Genomic DNA, 21936 nt, shown 5'->3' with positions numbered 1-21936 from the left:
GATACTTGCTTTTTCTTATACAACCATTTTTTTGTTATTTCAGTGGCAAATATTGTGAAATATATATTCAATTAATATGTTTTCTTATGAACCTCTTGAAAACTAATTTAATACCCCATGATTGCTATAGCACCACTAAGCTGATTTTGAAAGCCTTTTTTCTTTTAAAAAGAAAAATAAAAGTTGACCTTTATCAAGCATTTCTCTTGCGTATCCCAGTGAAACCCTCAGCAGGTTTCAGGACTTTCTCTTTCCTGCTGCATTAAGACATCTCTGTTAGCAGGAAGTGTTAACCAGTATCTTTTCTAAACAGGTATGTCTACGTTGCTGACATACTAGCTCATGAAATCCATGTTTTGGAAAAACAACCTAATATGAATTTAACTCAAATAAAGGTAAGTATTTAGTTTTCTGTGTAGATGTTAATTGATTGTTCTATGTGCTATTCTAGCTGGGCTAACTGTAACAACATCACACTGAAACACAGCATGGGTACGGACAGGGGAGTCATCTATGTTTTTCAATATTCCCTCCAGCAAGACAAATCTGTTGGGAGCTGCCACTAGGACAGACAGTGATTGCAGCCAGCAGTGGATTGAGTGATATTGGCATCAGGTTTAGGACTGTCCCTTGAGGTATTGACAGCATCTAATGAATCCCAATAAGACTTTTCACAGTTGAAAGAAATAGTTGAGTTTTCAAATGAAGATTTATGTGCATTCAGTTTTTTCAATAATAAATGAAGGTAGAAATTGATTTTCCCACCATTATTATTTTCAATAAACACATATTTTAGGTTGATTAAGAATTTCCTGTCTTGCTTTGATAGTTGTCCTTAAGCTAACTGATCATTGTGTATCTTTTAAAACAAAAGTTCGTTATTTTTATTTTTTGGACAGATGGACTATCACCCTAGGTTTTGTATTTTCAGAGAAGATGAAGAATGGCTTTAAGCCAGTTCATTAAATTTATTTTAAGTGATATCCTTGTTAGAAGGGCAGGAGCAGGGAAACGTGTTTAATGCCCCCACATCCATAGAAACAGGAAAGGTTAGCTCTAAATTATTTAATCAGGTTGTTTGCATCAATTAGATATTGACATTATTTCTTTTTAAGGTTCTGCAGTTGGGCACACTGGTGGACAATTTATCTATTGATCCTTCGTCGGGTGACATCTGGGTTGGCTGTCACCCTAATGGCCAGAAGCTCTTCGTGTATGACCCAAACCATCCTCCATCGTCAGAGGTTTTTATATTTTGAGCTTTTCAACCTTAATTATTCAAGTCCTCTGAACTAATAATGCAATAAACTGTCACCAGGATGATTTGTTAGTTCTTTTAAACCAATAACACAATAAACCTGGGAGGTAGTTTTGTAATTGCTTTAAGCCAATAATTGGCAGAATGTTACATTGTTCAAATGCTTTGAGAAAAGTAATCTTTTGATGAATTAAATTATGGTGGAAACTAGTCAAAAGTCATTTCTGTAAAGATACAGGTTCTACTCATGTGGTATACTGGCAGTTTTAAAAATATCTGGTTTATTGTCAACACGCCACATGACGTGAGCTTTGTGGAAGTAGTGTCAAAGCGAGCACAGTGGTTGGCGTCTATTTCCATCAATGCTGAATCGCTCTAACGACACAAAATCCCGTGTTGGCATGGCATGACTAGGTGCTTTAAAAAGTCCTTTCTTTGGAGGCACGACAAAGTACATTAATTTAAGCATTAAGGAGATTGGTCACTGCTGTTTGCAGCAGCATGCCTTCCTAATCATGTGTCTTTGGGGAAGACAAGGGATTATTGGTGTTTGAGTGGCGTGGCTGTGTGGGGTTCTTTATTAATACTTTGGTATCTCCTGCGTAGGTTCTCCGCATCCAGAACATTCTATCCGAGAAGCCATCTGTGTCTACAGTGTATATCAACAATGGATCTGTCCTCCAGGGAAGTTCTGTGGCGACCATATATGATAGAAAACTTCTTGTAGGCACTTTATACCAGAGAGCCTTGTACTGTGAACTCTAAATTGTAATTTTGGCATGCAAGTGCCATAAGTTGTAGCAAAACAATCTTTTAATGAACTGCTAATTCTGAGGGAATTTAACCAACAGTACCAACCTAGGACTATACCACATACATAGTTCATTTTTTTCAATAAGGAAAGGCCCACAATTCTGATGCACTTTTGACATCAAAAGAAAATGACCGTTATTTTTTTTTAATATTATTGTATTTTTTTTTAAATGCCAATACAAGAACAAAGCTGCTTTTGAATAAAGTGAATGTGTTTTGCACAGAGGGACGTCACTTCCCACCCTGTAGTAGCCCACTGGAACAGGATGTATTGTAAAGTCAGCGGCCCCGGTCCCCATGCTGGGACCGTTGTACACGCTCAGGACTACTGATAAGTAACAATATGATGATCTCTACTTACAGGTCTGTTTATTGGCTTACAAGTTAGAATTGCAGTCAAGACTAACCAAAATCCAGGTTTTGTTTCTGTTTCATTCCTGAAGTAGACTCTCAGGAGAACAGGAAGGAAGGGACTTTCAAGGGATTTGGTTGGACAAGAGTGGCCATATTAGTTTCTCACGAAAGCTGAATGTAATGGAGCTCTTCTATGGAAAAAATAAAATAAATCAACTGAATGCTGTACCTCAGAGTTTTATTCCGTCACCCTTTCTTTGAAGCAGAATCTCATCCCATAGCTCTGGCTGCCCTGGAAATTGTTGTGCAGACCAAGGTGGATTCAAACTCACAAAGACCCACTAACCCGGTCCACAGATTGTCAATTCTTAAGGCATCTCCTGTAGGTTCTCTTCCTAAATAGAAGCCTACTTTCAATAAAAAGAGGAGATAAAGGCTTGGAGTTGACATCTTAGATCTTACCTATTCAGTGAACAGAACTATGACAGAAGCCAGGAGAGGTGAGATCGGCTGTCCAAGCCTGCTTGGGTAGGTAGCACTATACTACATGAGGACTAAGGGTGCCAAAATCACAGGAGGAACATTTTTTCCCCTCTAGCTCCAAAAAGAGTCCTAAAGAGACTTTAATATGCTTCTTTCACTTACACTTATTAAAACCTTATTATAAAGGACTTTCACATAAATCACCATTGTCACCTACAAAGTCATTTGCTTCACTTCCCCATCTTCCTCATTATCAAGACTCTTGACAGTTCTCAGATGCCCAGCCACTGGGAAGCGGCTAGTTCTCAGATGCCCAGCCACTGGGGAGCGGCTAGTTCTCAGATGCCCAGCCACTGGGGAGCGGCTAGTTCTCAGATGCCCAGCCACTGGGGAGCGGCTAGTTCTCAGATGCCCAGCCACTGGGAAGCGGCTAGTTCTCAGATGCCCAGCCACTGGGAAGCGGCTAGTTCTCAGATGCCCAGCCACTGGGAAGCACTACTCTCATTATTCCACTTAATCCTAATTGCAGCCTAGAGGGAATAGATGTCGATATTGTATCATTGTTAACCTTTCACAGCCGGTCAAGGTCACACACCTCCTGAGGGTGAATATCAATCTGCTTCTAATGCCAGACCCTGTGCCATTAGCAATTAGATGGAGCTACTGCCATAGAACTTGTGCTTCAGAGTTACCCAGTCCCTTGTGTATATAGTGCGTTCTGTCGTGAGTTCTGTGCTGTGTTAAATGATTTAACGGCTTTAGGATGAAAATTGCAGAAGTATTCTTAAACTTGGTCTGTGGTTCATTTAGCCTGTAATTTGTATTTATATATTTCTGTTATTTATTATTTTCTATTTATTCTGTCAAGAATAAATTGGGGGTGTATTTCAGGCCTAGGAAGTGAATACTTCTTGCTGCTTCTATTATGGGGGGAGGGGAGTGTTCACAGACGAATAAGGAGAGATTAAATATTGTTTATCTAAGGGCACAACCCAAGAAAGGAATGTTTGCGATTTTAGGAGATGTTAGCAATGGCTCTGTATCTAACAGGACACATTAATAGGAAATGCCAGCGTGCGAGAGATAACAAGCAAAGTGCTTTCCACTTAAATTATTCAAAGTCTCATTAGTACAAACGTGGGTGTGCGTTAATGAGCACGTGCCTTGTCCATCTTAGGCGGACACGAAAGGTTTGAGTAAATCCTGATTTGGGCTATCAATGGGTATGAGGGATTACTTTATCAAGCTGTAACTATAATGTATATTAATTTACGATGACCTTTTTATGATCATATTCTGAGGGACACGATGTGGCGATTAAGTCATCATTATCCAACGGGAACGGCAGCGGTGATAGGACACTACTAGGGGATACATTTGGGGCACAGGTTTTCTCTGTCTGTTTGTCTCCTCCCCTGCGCGCCCCCCTCCCCCCCGCCATGTTTGTTTGTGTGTGTGTGTGTGGAGGCTAGAGGAGGACAATCACACATCTTCTTCCATTGTTCTCCTTTTTATTGCCTTAATACAGGTGTCTTCACGAACCTAAACGTTTCTGTGTGAACTAGCACTGGTGTTCCAGGTAAATCAGCTATGCCCGGCTTCTGTGTGGGTTTGGAGATTCCGACTCAGGACCTCTTGCAGATCACCTGACCCACCCAGCCACCTCTCAGCCTTCGCTGACACTCTTCTCTCTTTTTGATGAAGCCTCAGGTCTTTTAGGAAACCGACATGAGTGTGTACTGTAAGGAGCAAGGAAACTTAGATAAGCTATGTGAATCCTCTTCGTTTTCTGCACGGGTGGTTCACTCCTGGCAACTGCTCTGAAGACATCCTTTCCCTAGGTCTTGACTGCTCTGAAGATATCCTTTCCCTAGGTCTTGACTGCTCTGAAGACATCCTTTCCCTAGGTCTTGACTGCTCTGAAGACATCCTTTCCCTAGGTCTTGACTGCTCTGAAGATATCCTTTCCCTAGGTCTTGACTGCTCTGAAGACATCCTTTCCCTAGGTCTTGACTGCTCTGAAGACATCCTTTCCCTAGGTCTTGACTGCTCCGTTCCAGTGTGTGTTGAAGCGAGCAGACTGACTGGTGACCGCTGTGCAGGGAAGCAGGGGAGGAGTCACAGCACCAACCCAGCTCATAGGCCTTCCTGCAGCTTCTTGCACTTCTCATTCAGACACAATTTTCAAGAAAGAATCTCTACATGTGAGAAGAAAAGGCCCGGGAGATCACGTTAATGTTCTTTTAGCTTTTTTGCTCTTGCTCTTCACAAGTTTTCTTTCAATGTGTTTAATTTTCATTCTCTTGTTACAAGAAGCTAGATGTGATTATGCACTCAGAGTCTCAGAACTCTGAAGGCAGACTCGGGTGGATCTCTGAGAGTTCCAGGCCACCGGGGGCTATACAGTGAGACCTTATCTGAATGAATAAATGAATGGATGGATGGATGAATAAAATATGCCCTGTTAGGTATATAAGGAGAATTACATTTCACTGAATTTTCTTGTCTTTAGTTTTCTTTAAAGGCATTGGCCTTTTCCTATAGATGAGAATTCTTTTTGTTTTAAAATGTATTAGTGTTTTTCATGCATGTATATTTGCGCACCACACGCATGCAGTGTCCAAGGAGACCACTAAAAACATCAGACACCCTGCGTCTGGAGAGACAGAAGGCTACAAGCTGCCATTTGGTGCTGGGGATTGGGCCTGGGTCCTCTACAAGAGCAGCCAGTGCTCTTGACTGCTGAACCACGACTCTGGCCAGTCCTGTATAAAACAGAAAAAAATTCCACTGCTGACTTCTAATAATAATTTTTTCAGATCTTTTTAGTCTTAAGTTTTGTAGTATTAGAGATCAAACTCGGGGCCCCATAATGCTAGGCAAATGCTCCGTTAGCTACCCATGCTCCCAGACCTGCTATTCTCTTTTTTATTAAGATTTTTTTAATACAATCCTTCTCTTCATTTTACATCGCTATCCGTATTCCTACTCCCTTCCCTCCTCCTGCTCCATGCCCCCATCCACTCCTCAGAAGAGGTAGGGCTTCCCATGGGTTAGAACTTGATATTTCAAGAAATTGTGCCTCTGGTTAGAACAGAAAACAAAATAAAATTTTAAACATTCAAAATATCGAGAGGATGGTATCCATGGGAAATGCCATTGCTCCCCTCAAATCCCCCAGCTTCACTTAAAACAAAACCAGACCCAGTATCTCACTAGACTATCTAGCCCCAGCTTGGCTTTGGACATTTGGTCTTCCTGTCCTAGCCTCCTGAGTGCTCAAGTTGATGCTCCTAACCACTAGTATTGAAAACTATACAACTGCTTATTAGTCTCCTAGTAATATTTTTGTAGGTGACAACTTGGATGAGTGGATAATGAAAATGGTTGCCCTAATTACTTTTCTGGGAGTTGAATGCCAAGTCTTCCGAACTTTTAACACTGGGGCCCCTACACTTTACACCCAGACCTCCTAAAGACTGAATGGTCATGTGATCCATTAAGGGTCATGAAGACAGATACATTGACTATTGGTGGTCTTACTTCCAAGTCGCTCTCACCTGCTTCTTTAAACCCTAAACATCCTCGTGTCCTCCCCCCAGGGCAGGCTCAATACCTGGGTCTGTTTGCTCTTTGGTTAGCTAGAGAATAAACTCTTGAAAGGCGTAAGCGATTAGCACAGTGTATTGGGCATACTGAGCTGCCTGGTGCCAAGACACCTCCTCAGGAAGAACTAATGTCGTAACATTTTTCCTGAACCCAGGTCCTCTGCAGGAGCGGTAATTGGTCTTTACACTGCTGAGCCATTGTCCATCTGTCCATCACCCAATATCATGCACAGGTATTCTATATGACAAGGGCTACCTTCTTCTTGATATCTTTAGTCCTATAAAATCTTCACACTTAAAAAAATGTTATTTTTAAAACTGAATTCTACTGCTGCTACCTCCTGTTAGAAAATAAAAATAGATGACGTTTGAAGGTGCAGTGTTCCCTAAACCCCTCAAGTGTCCCGCCATCTTCAGAATCTCTGGCAATATTGTTTATATGAGAGGAAAGTGTGCTCTTCACCAGAAAGACCTGAAGTCCACAGGAAAGAATAGCAAGAATCTCCCACGGAAACTAGGTCCTTTTTATTGTATTCCGGCCATCCTCCAGGTATCCAGACAGATAGACTCACCATGTACAGCATCCTGATGGCAAAGGTCCGGAGACAAAAAGTCCAGAGCTCCATTTCCTGGAGAAGGGCTTGGCTTTCAGTATTTCCTCCCCTTTAGAGGATTTCAGGATCAGTTTCTCCTCGTATATCTTGCCTGCCAGAACCCACAAGCTCTGTCTATGAACTCTGGACTTCCAAGCAGCTCGCTCCACCTTCGTCCACAGGTGGAGCTGAGGCAATTAGGTTCTGTGGCTTTAAGAAACAAACGCCACCCTGCACGGACTCCGTGAGAGCCACCAAGAGCTTGGCTGCTCTTAACCAGAGGTCACCAACTCGCGACCTCCGACTACAGTCTTCTGAGTCCCGAATTCCACGCAGAAAAGTGTCCTTGAACTCTGAACACGAGGAGTAGTTGACTTGGACCCTGTGCCTGAAAGTGGCCTTGGACCGGAGTTCAAAGATGACTTTGCAGCTCGCTTGCAAAGGTGACCTTGAATCCCAAGAACAAAAGTTTCCTTGAAACTCAAGCAGGGAAGTGGCTTGTAGCCCCGCCACGCAAATGTAGCCTTGAGCCTTGGAGCAAGAGACTGCAAACACCCAGCAACTTCTGACCAACCTCCAGGGGATTAGCAAACCTGCAGGTAGGAGCAGGCGGGGCACAAGGGAAAGAGCAGTGGGCGGGGCCACATCGTGTCCGCCCGCCCCCCCCCCCCCCATTCCCATCCCCACCCCTCCATCCCTGCTCCTCCCCTCCCGGAGCAGCTCCTGGAATAGGTTCGTTGCTGCTAGGCACCCAGACACCATGGGGAAGCTAGTGGTGCTGACCTTGCTGGGGGCCAGCTTGGCCTTAATAGGGGAGAGGATTCTGACCTTTAGGTGAGTGGACACCTCCACGGAGACGTCTTCTGATTTTTTTTTTTTTCTGGTCCAAGTTAGGTCAAGGACTACCTGCTTCCAACTTCCTAGCGGGTGCAAAAGAACAGTTTGGGAAACAGTCCTCACTGCCACCGCCTCAACTTCTTGAAAATGACTCATTATAAAAGCGGACTGCTTCTTGCCTTTCGAGGCTGCCGGGGTAGGAAAGCCCACACTGGATTGCTAAAGGTTAGGTACCTGTTCCAAGTCTTCTGCTACATTGTCCGGGTGAAACACTGAAGTCCTTCAGAAGTGCTGAACTTGGGGGAGGAGACCATCCTTGCAGCTCGATGTTTCTAGCTGACTCAGACCCTGAAAGTGCAGGCTTAGGGATCCCATTCCACACTAGAGGAAGAGAGCTGAACCCTGTGGAGGGACCTGGCTTGGAGGTTGGTGGACATTTTGAAGCAGCAGGTTCAGCTGAAACAGCCATTCCAGAATCATCTTAAGCAAAGTCAGTTTGGTCTGAAAGAATTTTTTTTTTTAAGTTTTTTAAAGCCTTATTCCTAGGTGGGGCTAAGGCCTTTGCTTGTCATCCTGCTTCTATTCTTTCCGTAAGGAGAGACTGGTCTCAGTTCACTGCTGCAATCTGTTCAGACACCCGATGTCTGCTGGCAACACTTCCCAGCCCAGCTTGGGAGAGCTTCTTGTTTCTCTCGCTCCCCAAACAACAAGTGACAGGATCGTCAAATGGTAAATTTAAGGGTCGGAAGTCCACACACCTGTGTCTAGTATAGCTCGGGTCACACCCGCGCCTCCACAGAGTTCCAGCCCATCTCTTAGAGCACTTTTTATAAGCGATTGAAAGAGAGATCTAACTTTGGTCTTCTTGAATGTAACTTAGTGAATATTTCAAGTTATACCTAATATTTAGAAGGGCGTTTCACTGCAAAACAAAAAAAAAAAAAAAAAAAAAGGAACATGGCTGGAAAGTCGGTTGGTTAAGAGTTTTATGGTTTGTCAGGTCCATAAAAGTCAGCATAAGCTGTTGAAAAGGACAAAGGGTAAACTAGAGTTACAGGTTTAGCTCCTTGGAGACCTCACAGAAATAACGAGGGCAAAGGAGGCGAGAGGAGGCGAGAGGGGGGAAGTGCAGATTTATAATCAATAATACCTAGGAAAATGATGCAATGCTGTTTTGTTTATTTAAATGAACAATACTGATCATTTCTGCCTAACATCAAGTGGGGTCTTATATTTGGTATAGAACTATGCTTTATTCTTTCAGGGATAGTTGGGAAGTTAGCTTCTGTGGGCACAGTGCTTATGAAAGAGGTATTACGTAAGTAGGAACCAAAGGCGTTGCCTGCTTATCTCTTATGCTGTCCATAAAAAGAGGAAAGGGACTGGAGGGCTTCCATGTCTGTTCTGACACTGACCTGGGATGCCGTGCTCTGACCTCTGACCTGGTTTCTCATGTTCATTTCCATTCTCTGCAGAGAAAGAATTAGTTCAACACGGGAGATCAAGTCCACAGAACCTCAGCACTGCCACCTGATTGAAGGCCTCGGTAAGCACGCAACAGAACCGAGAGAAGGCAGCAGCATTTCTCCATCATTTCCCTAGGGCTGGGAAATGATTTAATTCCGAATCACTCGGTGGCGGGCGGCATGACTTCTGCACATGATGGTTCCTAGACTACCTCATGCCAAGGGCGTTTCTCAATCTTCTGATGAATTTCACTGCTTCTTGGCTGCTGCTCCCCCATCCCCCCCTTTTTAGTTCTCCCTTTCTTGACAATCTTGGCTTCAGGTATCCTTTCCTCCCATGTTTTCTGGCAAGCACTTCTCGTATGTATTCAGGCTTTCAGCCTGCCTAGATGTCATTCAAAAATACTAATCTCAACTCTGCAGTGACATCTCCAGCCTCTCAAATTGAAGGCTTCCTTTCTCCATCACTAAGGCCAGTGTTGTTTATTTAGAATCAGACTTAACTGATGTCAGCGTCACACTCCTGCCATTCCCTCCATGGTTCCTCAACCCACAGCAGGCCCATTATCCCCTGGAGGTTCCATTAAAATTCTTGGGAGCATTGGCTTCCTCTTTGTCCCTCCTGCTTCCACAGGAGACCAGTGGGCAGCAGCCTCCTCTGCTCCCACTGGCCTCACCTATTTGGCTCTGCTCCCATGTTTACCTGGGCTGCAAGCCTCCAGTTTTGCTCCCGGAAAATAAAACTAAAAGGCAGCCAGATTCTACTCACTGTCCACCAAAAGTGCCCTGTGCCTTTTTTACCTGTGCTGTGGCATTTTCTCTCCCATGGCTGCTCACTGAAGTCAGCCGCAGCCTCTTCTTCTTCTCTTACTCCTTCTTACTCTTACAACACTCTGGGACTCAGCTGACTCCACGCCTACTCCTTGGTTTATTTCTGAGCTGGTGTTCTCTTTCATTATCAGATTGCAAACTCCCTAGGGCCAAAGACTGTGACTGATTTATTGGTATGAGTTAAAACAGCTTATTTTGTGGTGTGAATTTGTGTTTTCTTTTTTTTTCTTTGTATTTATATTTAAAAAAACAAAACAGAAAAAGAAGCCCTTTTGGTTTTGGTTTCCTATTCTTTTTACCTCTTCCCAGTTTCTAATCCTTTGTTTTTATTTTGGAAACTGTTTCTCAAGTATCACAGGCTGCCTTTGAACACAATACATAACCAAACACGACTTGGACTTCTCACCCTCTTGCCTCCACCTCCCAAGTGCTGGGGTCAAAGGGCTGCCCTAGAGCATCTAGTTTGCGTGGTAGGGGGATAGGAGCCATGGCTTCGGCCAGCGTGGCAAGTGCTGTATCACTTGAAACTCCCTCTTTAGCCCTGTTCCAGGCTCTTAGAAATGGTTTATGCTGCCAGGTGGAAACTAGGTGACCTTGGTGTTTTAGAAACCAAAGTCAAGAGGCTCTGCTGGGGAGGGTGAGCGTGTGCAGCATACATGAGTCTCTGAGACTGGTGGGCCCTGTCCCCCAGCTTCCAGAGTTTGGGGAAGGAGCAAACACGAGGTGGAAGCTCGCAAGGTGTCTTCAGAGCAGTTTGACCTGTGCCCTGTGTGTCTCAGCCTAAACAAGGGCCGTGCGCATGACACTCAAGTTACAGAATTGAAAGGGGCTACAGAGGACTTGAGGTGCTGCGTTCTGCTTGATTTTAAGACATACCTCCTCAGCTCATAAGGAAAGTCTTCAGACACTCAATAGTGACTCAGTTCAGTTTCTTTTCAGTCTTATAAAATGAGGCCCTGAGTTCAAGCCCCAATAAATGACAAAAGAAACACACACACACACACACACACACACACACGCACAGAGTTCCTCATGGTGTGGTGGCCCCCCAAGCATAAAAATTATTTTTGTTGCTACTTCATAACTGTAATTTTGCTACTGTTATGACTCATAATGTGAACAGTGCTGGAGATAGAGGTTTGCCCAAGAGGTCTTGTCCCACAGGTTGAGAAGCAATATTGAGAGTAATATTCTCTCTCACCATGCATATATCTCACAACATGAGCATGCCAAGCATTTTAGAGGGAGAATTAGGTTAGAGGGTTTTTTTCTGTCTGCTCTAATTCTCAAATTATAAAAGTCTTGAGTTTGAGAAAGTAAAGCTAGAGTTGACATTGTAGCCAGAGGTCGATGCCCTGATGGCCCTAACAGCTTTAGTATTTGGAAGCTGGCTCAGGAGAGATGAAGAAAATCATACCATGCCATGCTTTGCATCTGTCACGCCTTTATATCTTAACTTTGAAGATCTGAGCATGTTAAGATGATTACAGGCCATTTGATAATAGGACAATACTGATGATTATTAGGAAAAACAGAACACCAAAGTTCCCATTTCAAAGGTGTGTGGCGCCTTTGCAAGCACATACCTTATTCCCAGTGCAGATCTACAGAGCAAATGTGGCTATCAGTGCTGTGTGGAAGAAATGACACACAGAGGGATTGCGTTAGTTGCCTGATGGTCCAGATGTTCACCTAGATTAGGGCTGAGATGGTTTTTTCTTTCATGCTTTGAAGTCTTTGTTGTCTAATGCTGATATGATATATAATGTCTTATCTACTGACAAGACATTGTTTTTATTCTAAGCATTCCAGAGAAGTCTTATTACAACAGAAAGTGTAAATAGCTAGAATATTACTAAATGGAAACTGAGCAAGAGAAGGCAAGTAGGTATTTAAACAGAGATAGCTAAGAAGACATTAGTCTGGAGTCCAAACTGTTCCACGGCAGAGGGTTTCATGCAACACTGTAGGCACAATGGAGGACCTCTAGCAGGGCGTAGCAGGCACACAGCTAAAGGAAGCTCTGCTTTGCTTTGCTTTACAATCAGGTGGATTTTGTTTGTTACTTAACTTATTTTTAACTTGTTTGTGTGTGTGTGTGTGTGTGTGTGTGTGTGTGTGTGTTTGTTTTACTGGGGCTTGGGCCCAAAACCTACTCCTAGGTTGCATCTGCAACTCAGAGTCTTGTTCAGTTGTTCAGGCTAGCCTTGGACTTGTTGTATAGCTCAGTCATACCTTATGTTTGTAATCTGCCTGCCTGGACCCTGCAAGTAGCTGGGATTACAGCCGTGCCACCAGCCTCAGCTAAGAGCAAATTTACAAAATTAATTTATCCTTTGTTTTTGTATGGTTATTTTCCCCTTCCCTCCTTTACGGCTCCTCCTTCTTTTTGCATCCTCTGATTTTATTCATATGCAGTCTTCTATGTAACCATCCCTATGGAATCCTTCTCCCTTGGATTCCCAAATACTGGGATTGTAAGTGTGCTCAGTTTTCTTACAGGAAGGTTTGGAAGGTCGAATAATTCTTCCTTCAGTAAACGCTACCTCTATTCTTTCCTTTTGCATTAACTTTGTCTTGTTTTCCAAGCCTATGAGGGTGAGGATGCCTTCAACAAGGAAGTTATGTGGCATCTCTTGGCATCTCACCAAAGCTACACTTGAAACATGAGTTCCCTGCCTCAGAGTTCTCTGTGGGTAGGATTCTCACATTTTCGGGTTTGTATGCAGTGCCTCTCTGCCTTGCATCCCTCCTGCACCTTCTTGGTCTCCAAGATTGCCGCTACTCCATAGTGAATTCCATTTGTTTACTTAGCTGGCATTTCCCCAAGGTGTGAAATGGTAAAATTATATAAATAGCATATAATTTTACATAAAATATATTATTTATATATACAACTTATATAAACTATATAAAATAATAAAATTGCATGTAGTAAACTGGTGGAATGACACTCTCTTGGGGAACTATGGGGAATATTGAAGAAAGAAAGAAATTACTGAAGTGGTGGCGACTCATGGTAGGACTGAAAGATAATAGTTACTTCTTCAAGAGCTTTGTGACGGAGGGGTTTGACCATAGCTGTGTACCGAAAGGTACGAGGAGAACCCAGAGGACAGGGCCCTGCAGCTCCACTCCAACTTGCTTCCCTGCTGATGAGATTCCTGGGACTCGTCTTGTCGGTTCCGTGTAGACAAAGGTGTGTGGGAAGTGGGAGTGGAAATGCTGTCAGTCCAGCTGACGCTGCTTTCCCTCCTTGGAGTGAAATAGTATCCATGCTCTGGGGGAAGCAATAAAGAACAGAGCCCCCTGGATGCTGCTACGTTAGGCCAGGGTGATGCTATCGTGGGAGATATAGAAAACTGCATTTGGGAAAGAAAAGGAGCCAAGTCAGAGATCACACAACTCAGAAAATCTTGTATAACCATTAATTAAGCAAGAAGCTAAATTGCAATGTAGGTTTTGAATTGATAAATGCCTTCAAGTTGAAAATACTGTAAGTAAAAATGCATTGCATGCCCCTAACTCACCGAGCATTCCCAGACGGGCTGTGCCGTAGGATCTCTGTAGAGCCCGTCATTTCCCTCCTGAATGAGAGCAGCCTCTGCTGATATGGCTCAGACTCCAGGGAGAACTGGCAAGATCAGAATTCAGAACGAAGGGTAATATTTCCCCTGAATGGGTTTCGTTTTCATGTCTTTGGGGAGTTGAAATCTCCTAATCAAATCGCGATAAACCGGGACACCTGTACTCAGAGATAACATCCATATCATTTAACTCCGAAACGAGAGAAAGTCCAAATTACTAATCTGCTTACTTATTAAGTGAAAGAGCTTGCCTCAAGGGCATGCACAATAAAAAAAGGCAGGTGTTATGTAGAATACACAGATACGACACGGAATTAAACCCCGGCCTTGTTTCCAAAAAGCTTTCAGTCAAATAGGATATTAACAAGCAGACATGGGACACAGTGTGAAAAATGTCATAATAAAGGTGCCACAGGCAGCAATGTTTGCATATAAAGATGGATGCTAAAGCCAGGAAAGCTTTGGAAAGCTGAAGCAGTGCCCCCATGCCTTGCAGACCACTAGGGGCAAGGCAGGGGCAAGGAAGGGTAAACCAGGAGGAAGACGTGTGTGTGTGCATGTGTACAAATGAATGACTCTAATGTCATTCATAAACTACTCAAGGAAGCATCCCATAGCTAGAATTGATCCAGAAAGGCAGGATCAATGAGAACTGAGCCTAGGCCAAGGTGTGGATGGATTTGAATCTCCGCCAAGGGACATGGGATTTATAGTGCTAGCTCCCGCAGGCCTTTAGAAGGCTTTAGACAAAGGAATGATAGGGTCAACTTGGCAGTTGAGAAAGATGGATATCAGTACAGGCAATAGGCTAGGGGAACAAAGTTGACCTATTAAGAAACTATTGTAGAAACTTGAGAGTACATACATGACAAACAAGAGTACATACATGACAAACAAGAGTACATACATGACAAACAAGGGTACATACATGACAAACAAGGGTACATATATGACAACCAAGAGTACATACATGACAAACAAGTGATGTCTGGGGGATGAAAGAGAAAGGAGGGGGTAAAGATAGCTCCAAGTTCCCTGCTCTGGGTACCTGAGGATAGACACCATTCATTGTCATTGAAAGATGGAAAATTAGAAGGGAAGAAACTTCTAGCTCTGCTTGGAAGCTGTTGTACATGAGGAACCAGTGGAGTGTTTAGCATCAGGTGATGGCAGAAGTCTGAACTTGCAAGAATAACTTATGCAGATTAGAGAATCAAGAGCACAGGGGTGGCACCTGAGAGCACAAGACTGAGCTGTTGCTTGCTGTGCCTGGAGAGACAGGCAAGGGCAGACAGACCTTATTCTCTATTCAGAACAGACTGAGAGATAAAGGCAACAGGAAATCACGAAGGACCGAGCAGAGAGATGGAAGAGTCCTCAGAGAAGTAGCCAACCTGTGGTGTTGAAAATTGCTTTATTCGATGTGTGGGTTTTCCCAGTGTGCATTTCACTCCATATGGAAAGAGCATCAAGTTTTTCAAGCCATCTGGGCACCAGAGATGGGTAAATCTTGACCAACCCAAATGCTTAGGAAATGGGAAGCTCTGGATAGTTTTACCAGTTGGGGGTAGTTTCTCCCGTCTCTGGTTGTCAGCACTTGCTGCTCACCATCCTATCAGTTCAAATTTATTTTTCTTCAGCTTTATTCTCATTTTCTTGTCCTCATCCACCCATGCTCTCTCCCAGTTGCCTAGTGACAACCTAGTAATCCGTTTCCCCAGATACCTATTTCCCGTGTGTTCCAATTAGTGTGGCTGCATAACAGACCACCCCACACTTAGTGAGTTTGAACAACAAGGCTGGACATAGTAACACATAGCTGTAATTCTAGAGCTTGGGAGGTTGAGACAGGAGGATCATGTGGTCAAGACCATCCTGGACTACGTAGGGAGACCCTGTCTCAAAACAAACCTAGAAAATCCTAGCTAATTTTCTTATGATATTGGCAGGGCTTCGTGAAGAAAGTCCAATTGTTCCATTTGCATTAGCAAAGGTGACTCAAAGTTGGGAACAAGGCACCTGGGATCCTCTGGCTTTTCTCCCCATCTTTCTGTTCTCTACATACATTGCTCTGTGGTTTTGAAAAACCAGACTTTTGTGTTTCACTTCAGGGCATGCAAGGTACATTCTGGAGAGAGGGGATGGGGGCTAGATGGGATAGAAGAAAAAGAGGGAGGAAGAGAAAGGAAGAAGGAACATAAGGACGAAGAGGAGGGAGAGATTGCACCAGGGCATCTAGGGCTCACATTTAGCCTTGGAAGTTACATGGCATTACACTCACCCCATCCCATTTGTCAGGACAGCTTCTGAGTTCCCTCAGGCTCAAGGGGAGAGAATACAATGAAATAGTGTGACTGTCTCATCTTCACAGAAGCATTTGACTAAACTCCGATTCTGCAGAATAGAGTTAGATGTATCAGACAGTCATCACATCCAGAATCAGCCCCTCCCCCAAGTCTTATGAGGTCTTTTCTCTACTAGAACCCATCCTCCCCTCCATCCCACTCACACATTGCATACTCCTTTCCACAGAAAATGCTCAAGGCTCCGAAGGAGGAAGTGAACTTACCCAACTCCTCCTAATAAATCTCCTGCCACAACCTGTCCCAAGAAGGACCATTATCACACGGATCACCTGTTGGCTAATTTCTCATTGTGGTTGCGTATGCTTCAATCTGACAGGCTGTAGAATGGGGGACATGGTAGGGAGACTTCTCTGGAAGCTTCTCCGTGATACCTGAATTCTCTCATTCCGTATGTGAGGAGCAGCCTATTATAGGGAACAGCACAGACTTTCTCAGGACACCTCCTGCAAGTTGTAACTTAAAGAATCAACCTAGGACATGAATTTCATTTTATAGGGTAGTTTGATTTACACTTTCCTTCAGAAAAAAATGGAATTGTAAAGAGGAGTTTAATGCTCGTGGAGATGAACTCAGGGGTTCTAATAGAACAGCAGCTCCATCAGTTGGATTCCTGAACATTACAGTAGTTTCCCAAGTAAATGGGTGAAACCATCAATGCGCTTTTGAAAATTACTCAAAAGCTTAGGCCATTGAACTTTTTCTTTGAAGGCTCCACATATGCATTTTTGTGATTATTTTCTGTTTTGTGTTTTTGCAGAGAATGGCTCTGAAGATATTGATATACTTCCTAGTGGACTGGCTTTTATCTCAACTGTGAGTATTTGCCAACCAGTCCAATGCTCACATCAATAGCAGCATAGACAGGGCATTAAAGTTTCCAGCTTGAGATGCCAGATGGACCCCTACATGTTCATCCCACCTCTGGGTAGAACAGTCAGCTACAAAAGCCAAAGTGCAATCTGGAAGGCTAATTAGAACACCGCAGGCACACCTGACTCTGGCTGCCCCCTGTGGTAGCTTCCTGTGTGCAGCTGCATGCTTGCCTACGGTCTCTGGAAAAGAGCATTGATGTCCGTTGGAGTCTCAGGCTGGTCTTCAGCTCTGTCTAGTTGCTTCTCAGTTTCATCGCTGCCTTATTGGGTGGTACCTCAGTGTCTGATAGTCATCTTTGCATTAACCAGTGTTCTTGTCATGCTTGCTTATGTATGGAGTGCTGTAAGTTAAAGAGTTTAACATCAATACTTGGACTCCTTGCTATTCCTTCAATGAGTTTCCATGAGTAGAGATGAAAGTGTATTTTGTTCTCAATACCACTTTGACAAATGTTAAATGACCAGGAAGCTATGCTAGGGGATGGGGGAAAAATCAGTAAATAAAAGAACAGTGTGTTTATTAGATGTTGAAGATTGTCCTGGATCTACCAAGCTAATAGCACATTGGAATAGGGTCTGAGGTTTTGCTTGCTGGTGTTGTTCATATGGGTTTGTTAGAGATTGAAGCCAGGGATGTGTGCATGTCAGTCATAAACTCTATTTCCTAAATAAATCCACAGTTTGGTTCCAATATTTTGAAAAATTGGATTTACCACACTTTTAGTGTGAATTAATTTCTGTGTCTATAATTGCATATGGAAACATTCAATTTTCCCCAAACCACTAACTTACATAAATTCTAAATTTAAATACTTTTGGCTCGAAGTAAGGCATCCTAGGGAAGCATGACCCAAGTTTCCAGATTCTTAAGTAGGCAGATAAACTACAGAGAAGGGCACAATTTTAGATGGTGGGAGGCAGGATTCTGTTTCTTCACTTTTCCTCCATACTCAAAGACAAAACTATCTGGAAAGGCTCCTTTTTATTGGCCTCAGTTTTCTACTGTCAAGTTTGATTTTCAGGGCTATGCTGGACAGACCTGCAAAAGTGATTATCATAGAGTTAGGAGCTGTGTTTGCTGTTAGGAAATGCTTGTTCCTGCCGTATGCCTCCCCGGCAGCAGAGCTGCATAGCTCTTGCTCAGCAGAAAGGGAGCATTCTCATCCCAAACAGTGCATGAGAGATGGCAGCACCCTTCTCTTTGCATTGCTCTGCAAATCAGCAACTCCTACTTGAAGCTTAGGATTTAAGCTCTTTGCTCTTTTTCCTCTTCCTGCATTCAATATCTTGTTCTCCTGGGTCTCTCCTATGACCTTCTTGCCTCTCTTGGCAATGTTCAGATTCAGAGTTATTCTGTGCAAATACATATTCCTAGCCTTTCTAGAGTGACAAGGATTACTCCCATCCTCCCACTTTGCCAGTTAGCCTCTGTTTCTCAGTAAACCGCTGTGGAGGTATGTGGCTTCCTCAGCAAGCCTTCTCTGGTTCTGCTGTTGGATGTGGATGGACCACATTATCCTGATATGTTCTTGTGACATCATGTGATTTTAAGTTCCTTGAAGCTGGGACTTGGATGTGTTTGTTAATACTCTGTTGTCGGGGTTTTCTGTCTTGCCCAGTTACCACAGTCGTTAAGTCCCATAGAAATCACACAGAGGTCTACATTAGTTATAAACTGATTGGTCCATTAGCTCAGGCTTCTTACTAACTCTTAGAACTTATATTAGCCCATTATTCTTGTTTATGCTAGCCATGTGGCTCAGTACCTTATTTAGTGAGGCAGTCACATCTTACTTCTTCTGTGGATGGGACAGGACTGCAGAGGGATGGACTTCCTTCTTCCCAGGATTCTCCTGTTCTCCTCACCCCACTTCTACTTCCTGCCTGGTTGTCCCACCTATACTTCCTGCCTGGCTACTGACCAATCAGCGTTTATTTAAAATATAATCAACAGAATACAGACAATTGTCCCAATCCCCCAGGCACCCAGCAAAATACTAGACATATGAGGTCTGATGATGAATAATGACAAAGGAAGGTTTCAGTGAGTCTTCACAAATACCTTCAGTACATTCTGGGAAATCAGAAGCCGATACCTCAGAGTGACTGTCGTTATTTTCAGCGATATGTAGTAGGAGTGGAATTGTGTGGTGTTACTGGCATACAGCAGGATGGCTGCCACCAATTCTAACCAACAGAATGTCATGAAACTAACCCTCAGCCTCCTCTGAGAGTGTTTCCTTAACACTCTTATTCCAGGCGAAGTTTATGTGCAGTGCCTTCCTCCTGTTTCTATCAAATATTTTTCATTCTGGTCTCTTTGTTTAGACGATAGATGACATTAAGGTACTTGTAGAGATCATTTTTGTATTTATGGTGTGGCAGAAGGAGGCTGTACATGAATGGCAGCCATATGGCTAGATGTCCTTAACATCTCCTCTTTTGTGTTGCCAGTCTCTGAGCCGAAGAACTTACTGATGGATTAGCTGTAGAGAGGGCAGCTGAGAAGTGAATTCTATGGTGTGACAGAACAGTGACATTCTTAGCTGAGAAGAACAGACGTCCTGAGAGGGAGGGGCTGCAGGGATGACTTTCACTTTGGTTTTTAACAAGTTGGTTGAAAGCTGACCTTAGAAGGGAGTCAGGGTGGGGGTGGAGGCTGGAGGTGGGGGGTAAGCTACAGCACGAGGGACAGGCTGTGGGCAAACATACGTCAAAATCACTGAGGGACACGAAATAACTGAAGCTTTATGAACGAAACTATAAGGAGAGAACACAGTGGAGGAAGGGTTATGAGAACAGAAGGAAGACAAGTCTAAGAGGCAGAAATCAAGACAGAAATTCTATTTCAGAACTCTGCTTCTGACTTTTGGTCATGAAGGAAGGAGGCATTCTGTAGTGTCCAGGTCCCCGGTGCTGCGGACAGGGAAAGAGGAAATGCAGTCAAGGAAGACACTTGGAGACTTCTGCACCACCTGGAGATTAGCTTCTCCACAATACAGGAGGTAGAATGTTCATTCCAGGGAAAGGAGAGTGGGTAATGAGGTTGCGCGATCTTTCTGAGAAACCTCAGGGGAAACAAGGAGATAAATACATAGTTGAAGAAAGTTAGGGAAAGATTTGTTTCCAGGAATGAGAAACGGGAACAAAATTCCAGGCCACAGATTAAGTCACTAATGAAAAATAAGGAATAAAGCAAGAGGGGGTGGTGTCCTACAGAGTAGCGGATCAGGAAAGCAGTGAAAGACCTGACAGGAGAGCAGGAGGGTGTCTCTTCCTCAAGAAATGGGGCAGAAGTGCTGACGGCCATTCGCAGAAAGGAGTCAGAGGCAGCTGACATGAATTGCCATAGTCCTTCCAGAGAAGTGTGCGCTCAACCACCACTCAAAGTGGCGCAGAATGGGCTGTGGGCTTCAGAGCGGGTTGTCTGTGAGGGTGACATAGAAATCAGAGTGACAATGTTGACTGCAGGTGATGCTGGGATGCACCGTCTTCAAAGTGGCTGCGGATGTCTCCCTCTTCTCATCATAGGCATAGCATAAGTGACGGTGTTTCACTAGTCTTTGATCAGATTCATTTCCACTCTTCTCCCTAATTCTTCCCAGATCTATGCATGGTACCCATATCCACACCTTTCTCAACTTTCCACCTCTCCCTCTTTTCAGTAGCACACAGACTTCAGTGTATGATGCCCATATGCTCACTGGAGCTTGGTTGACCCACCAGAGGCCAGAGTCCTAAAGGAAATTGACTTTTCATCTCCCAGCAGCCACCGAGTGTCAATAGCTTCTCACAAGCTCCTCCATGCTCCCTGCTAGAATGTTGACTGGCTTGATCCTCTGACATAGCTGTCCCATTTGTGGCTGAATGTGTGTCCTCTTTCTTAAGGACTGGGCCAGTATAAGAAAGAGCAGAGAGAGGACCCACCATAGAAGCAAGTGACGTGGCTTTATTAGAGAGGTTCTTTACTTGGTGTGGACAGAATCTGGCCCAGAAACAGAATCTGAGAGTAAGGCCCTGCTTATCCCTCCTTCGGGCATGGTGAAGAATGGTCTTTCAGGAATGGAGAGCACTGCTCTGGTAGCTTCAGAGACCTCCTTCCAACAATACTGAGGTTCAAGCCTTGGATGACAAGGAGGATTCTAAGAAACACTTGGAGGATGAAGTGACGGCTAAACGGTTAAGATCACTTAATGCTTTTACACCAGCGTGGCAGTTCACATCTATCTAAAAACTTTAGTTTCATGGAATCCCACGACTGCCAAGGGCACACATGTGGAACACATACATGCATATACTCAAACATGCATATACACAAAATAAGAATGACTAAATCTTTTCAAAACACTTGAAGATATGGATGGGGACATGCAGAGATTCCCACCTGCTCCAAAGTGAGAGGGCAACGGAAGGACCAATAAGTAAGTACATGTGTTTGCAAGGGTAGGAGCAGAAAGAGAGACAGAGAGAGGCTGTGGATTAGAAAGGAGAATATTTAGATTAGCGATTGAGGGGGAAGAAAGAAGCTGGTCAATTTTGGGTTAAATCAGAGTGATGAGGAGATATGTGACCATGAAATAACTGTTTAGTTCTTGGTATAGAATAAACCAACCTCAAGGTTTGACACAAGGAACTGGGGTATGTTAAAGGTTCGGTACCTTGTGGGTGTCTATTGTTGGTGATAAATACTTAGTTCCGTGGGTCTAAAGGGTCACTGTCCAAAGTATTAGAATAAACTTTGTGTACTCATTGGAGTAAATATTCAAATTAGAATTTTCAGAATTCCTATAGGAACAAAATAAACCAGAAATCATTTATGATGCTAGCACCCCGCACTGAATTGTGGCTGGTGTCATTTATACTACATT

The 21936-nt window shown here is 43.6% G+C and overlaps 2 protein-coding genes across 2 annotated transcripts in view; both read left to right on the top strand.

Annotated features, from left to right (window-relative positions):
• The window catches only part of Pon2 (paraoxonase 2), a 31533-nt gene extending 28887 nt beyond the window's left edge, over positions 1–2646 (top strand). The window contains exons 7-9 of the mRNA XM_041675548.1: positions 314–395; positions 1116–1244; positions 1865–2646. Of these exons, the coding sequence (XP_041531482.1) occupies positions 314–395; positions 1116–1244; positions 1865–2023 (370 nt within the window). The 3' untranslated portion in view covers positions 2024–2646. The remainder of the gene's footprint in view (positions 1–313; positions 396–1115; positions 1245–1864) is intronic.
• Positions 2647–7806: 5160 nt separating this feature from the next.
• Positions 7807–21936, top strand: part of Pon3 (paraoxonase 3) — a 32577-nt gene continuing 18447 nt past the window's right edge. Inside the window, exons 1-3 of the mRNA XM_041675664.1 lie at positions 7807–7943; positions 9422–9492; positions 16954–17009. Of these exons, the coding sequence (XP_041531598.1) occupies positions 7870–7943; positions 9422–9492; positions 16954–17009 (201 nt within the window). The 5' untranslated portion in view covers positions 7807–7869. The remainder of the gene's footprint in view (positions 7944–9421; positions 9493–16953; positions 17010–21936) is intronic.

This window comes from Microtus oregoni, unplaced genomic scaffold (genome assembly GCF_018167655.1).
Source record: "Microtus oregoni isolate MIOR12 unplaced genomic scaffold, Mior012 000026F_ref0000081, whole genome shotgun sequence".
NCBI classification, from domain to species: Eukaryota; Metazoa; Chordata; class Mammalia; order Rodentia; family Cricetidae; genus Microtus; species Microtus oregoni.
This window is presented reverse-complemented; position numbering and strand designations above follow the sequence as displayed.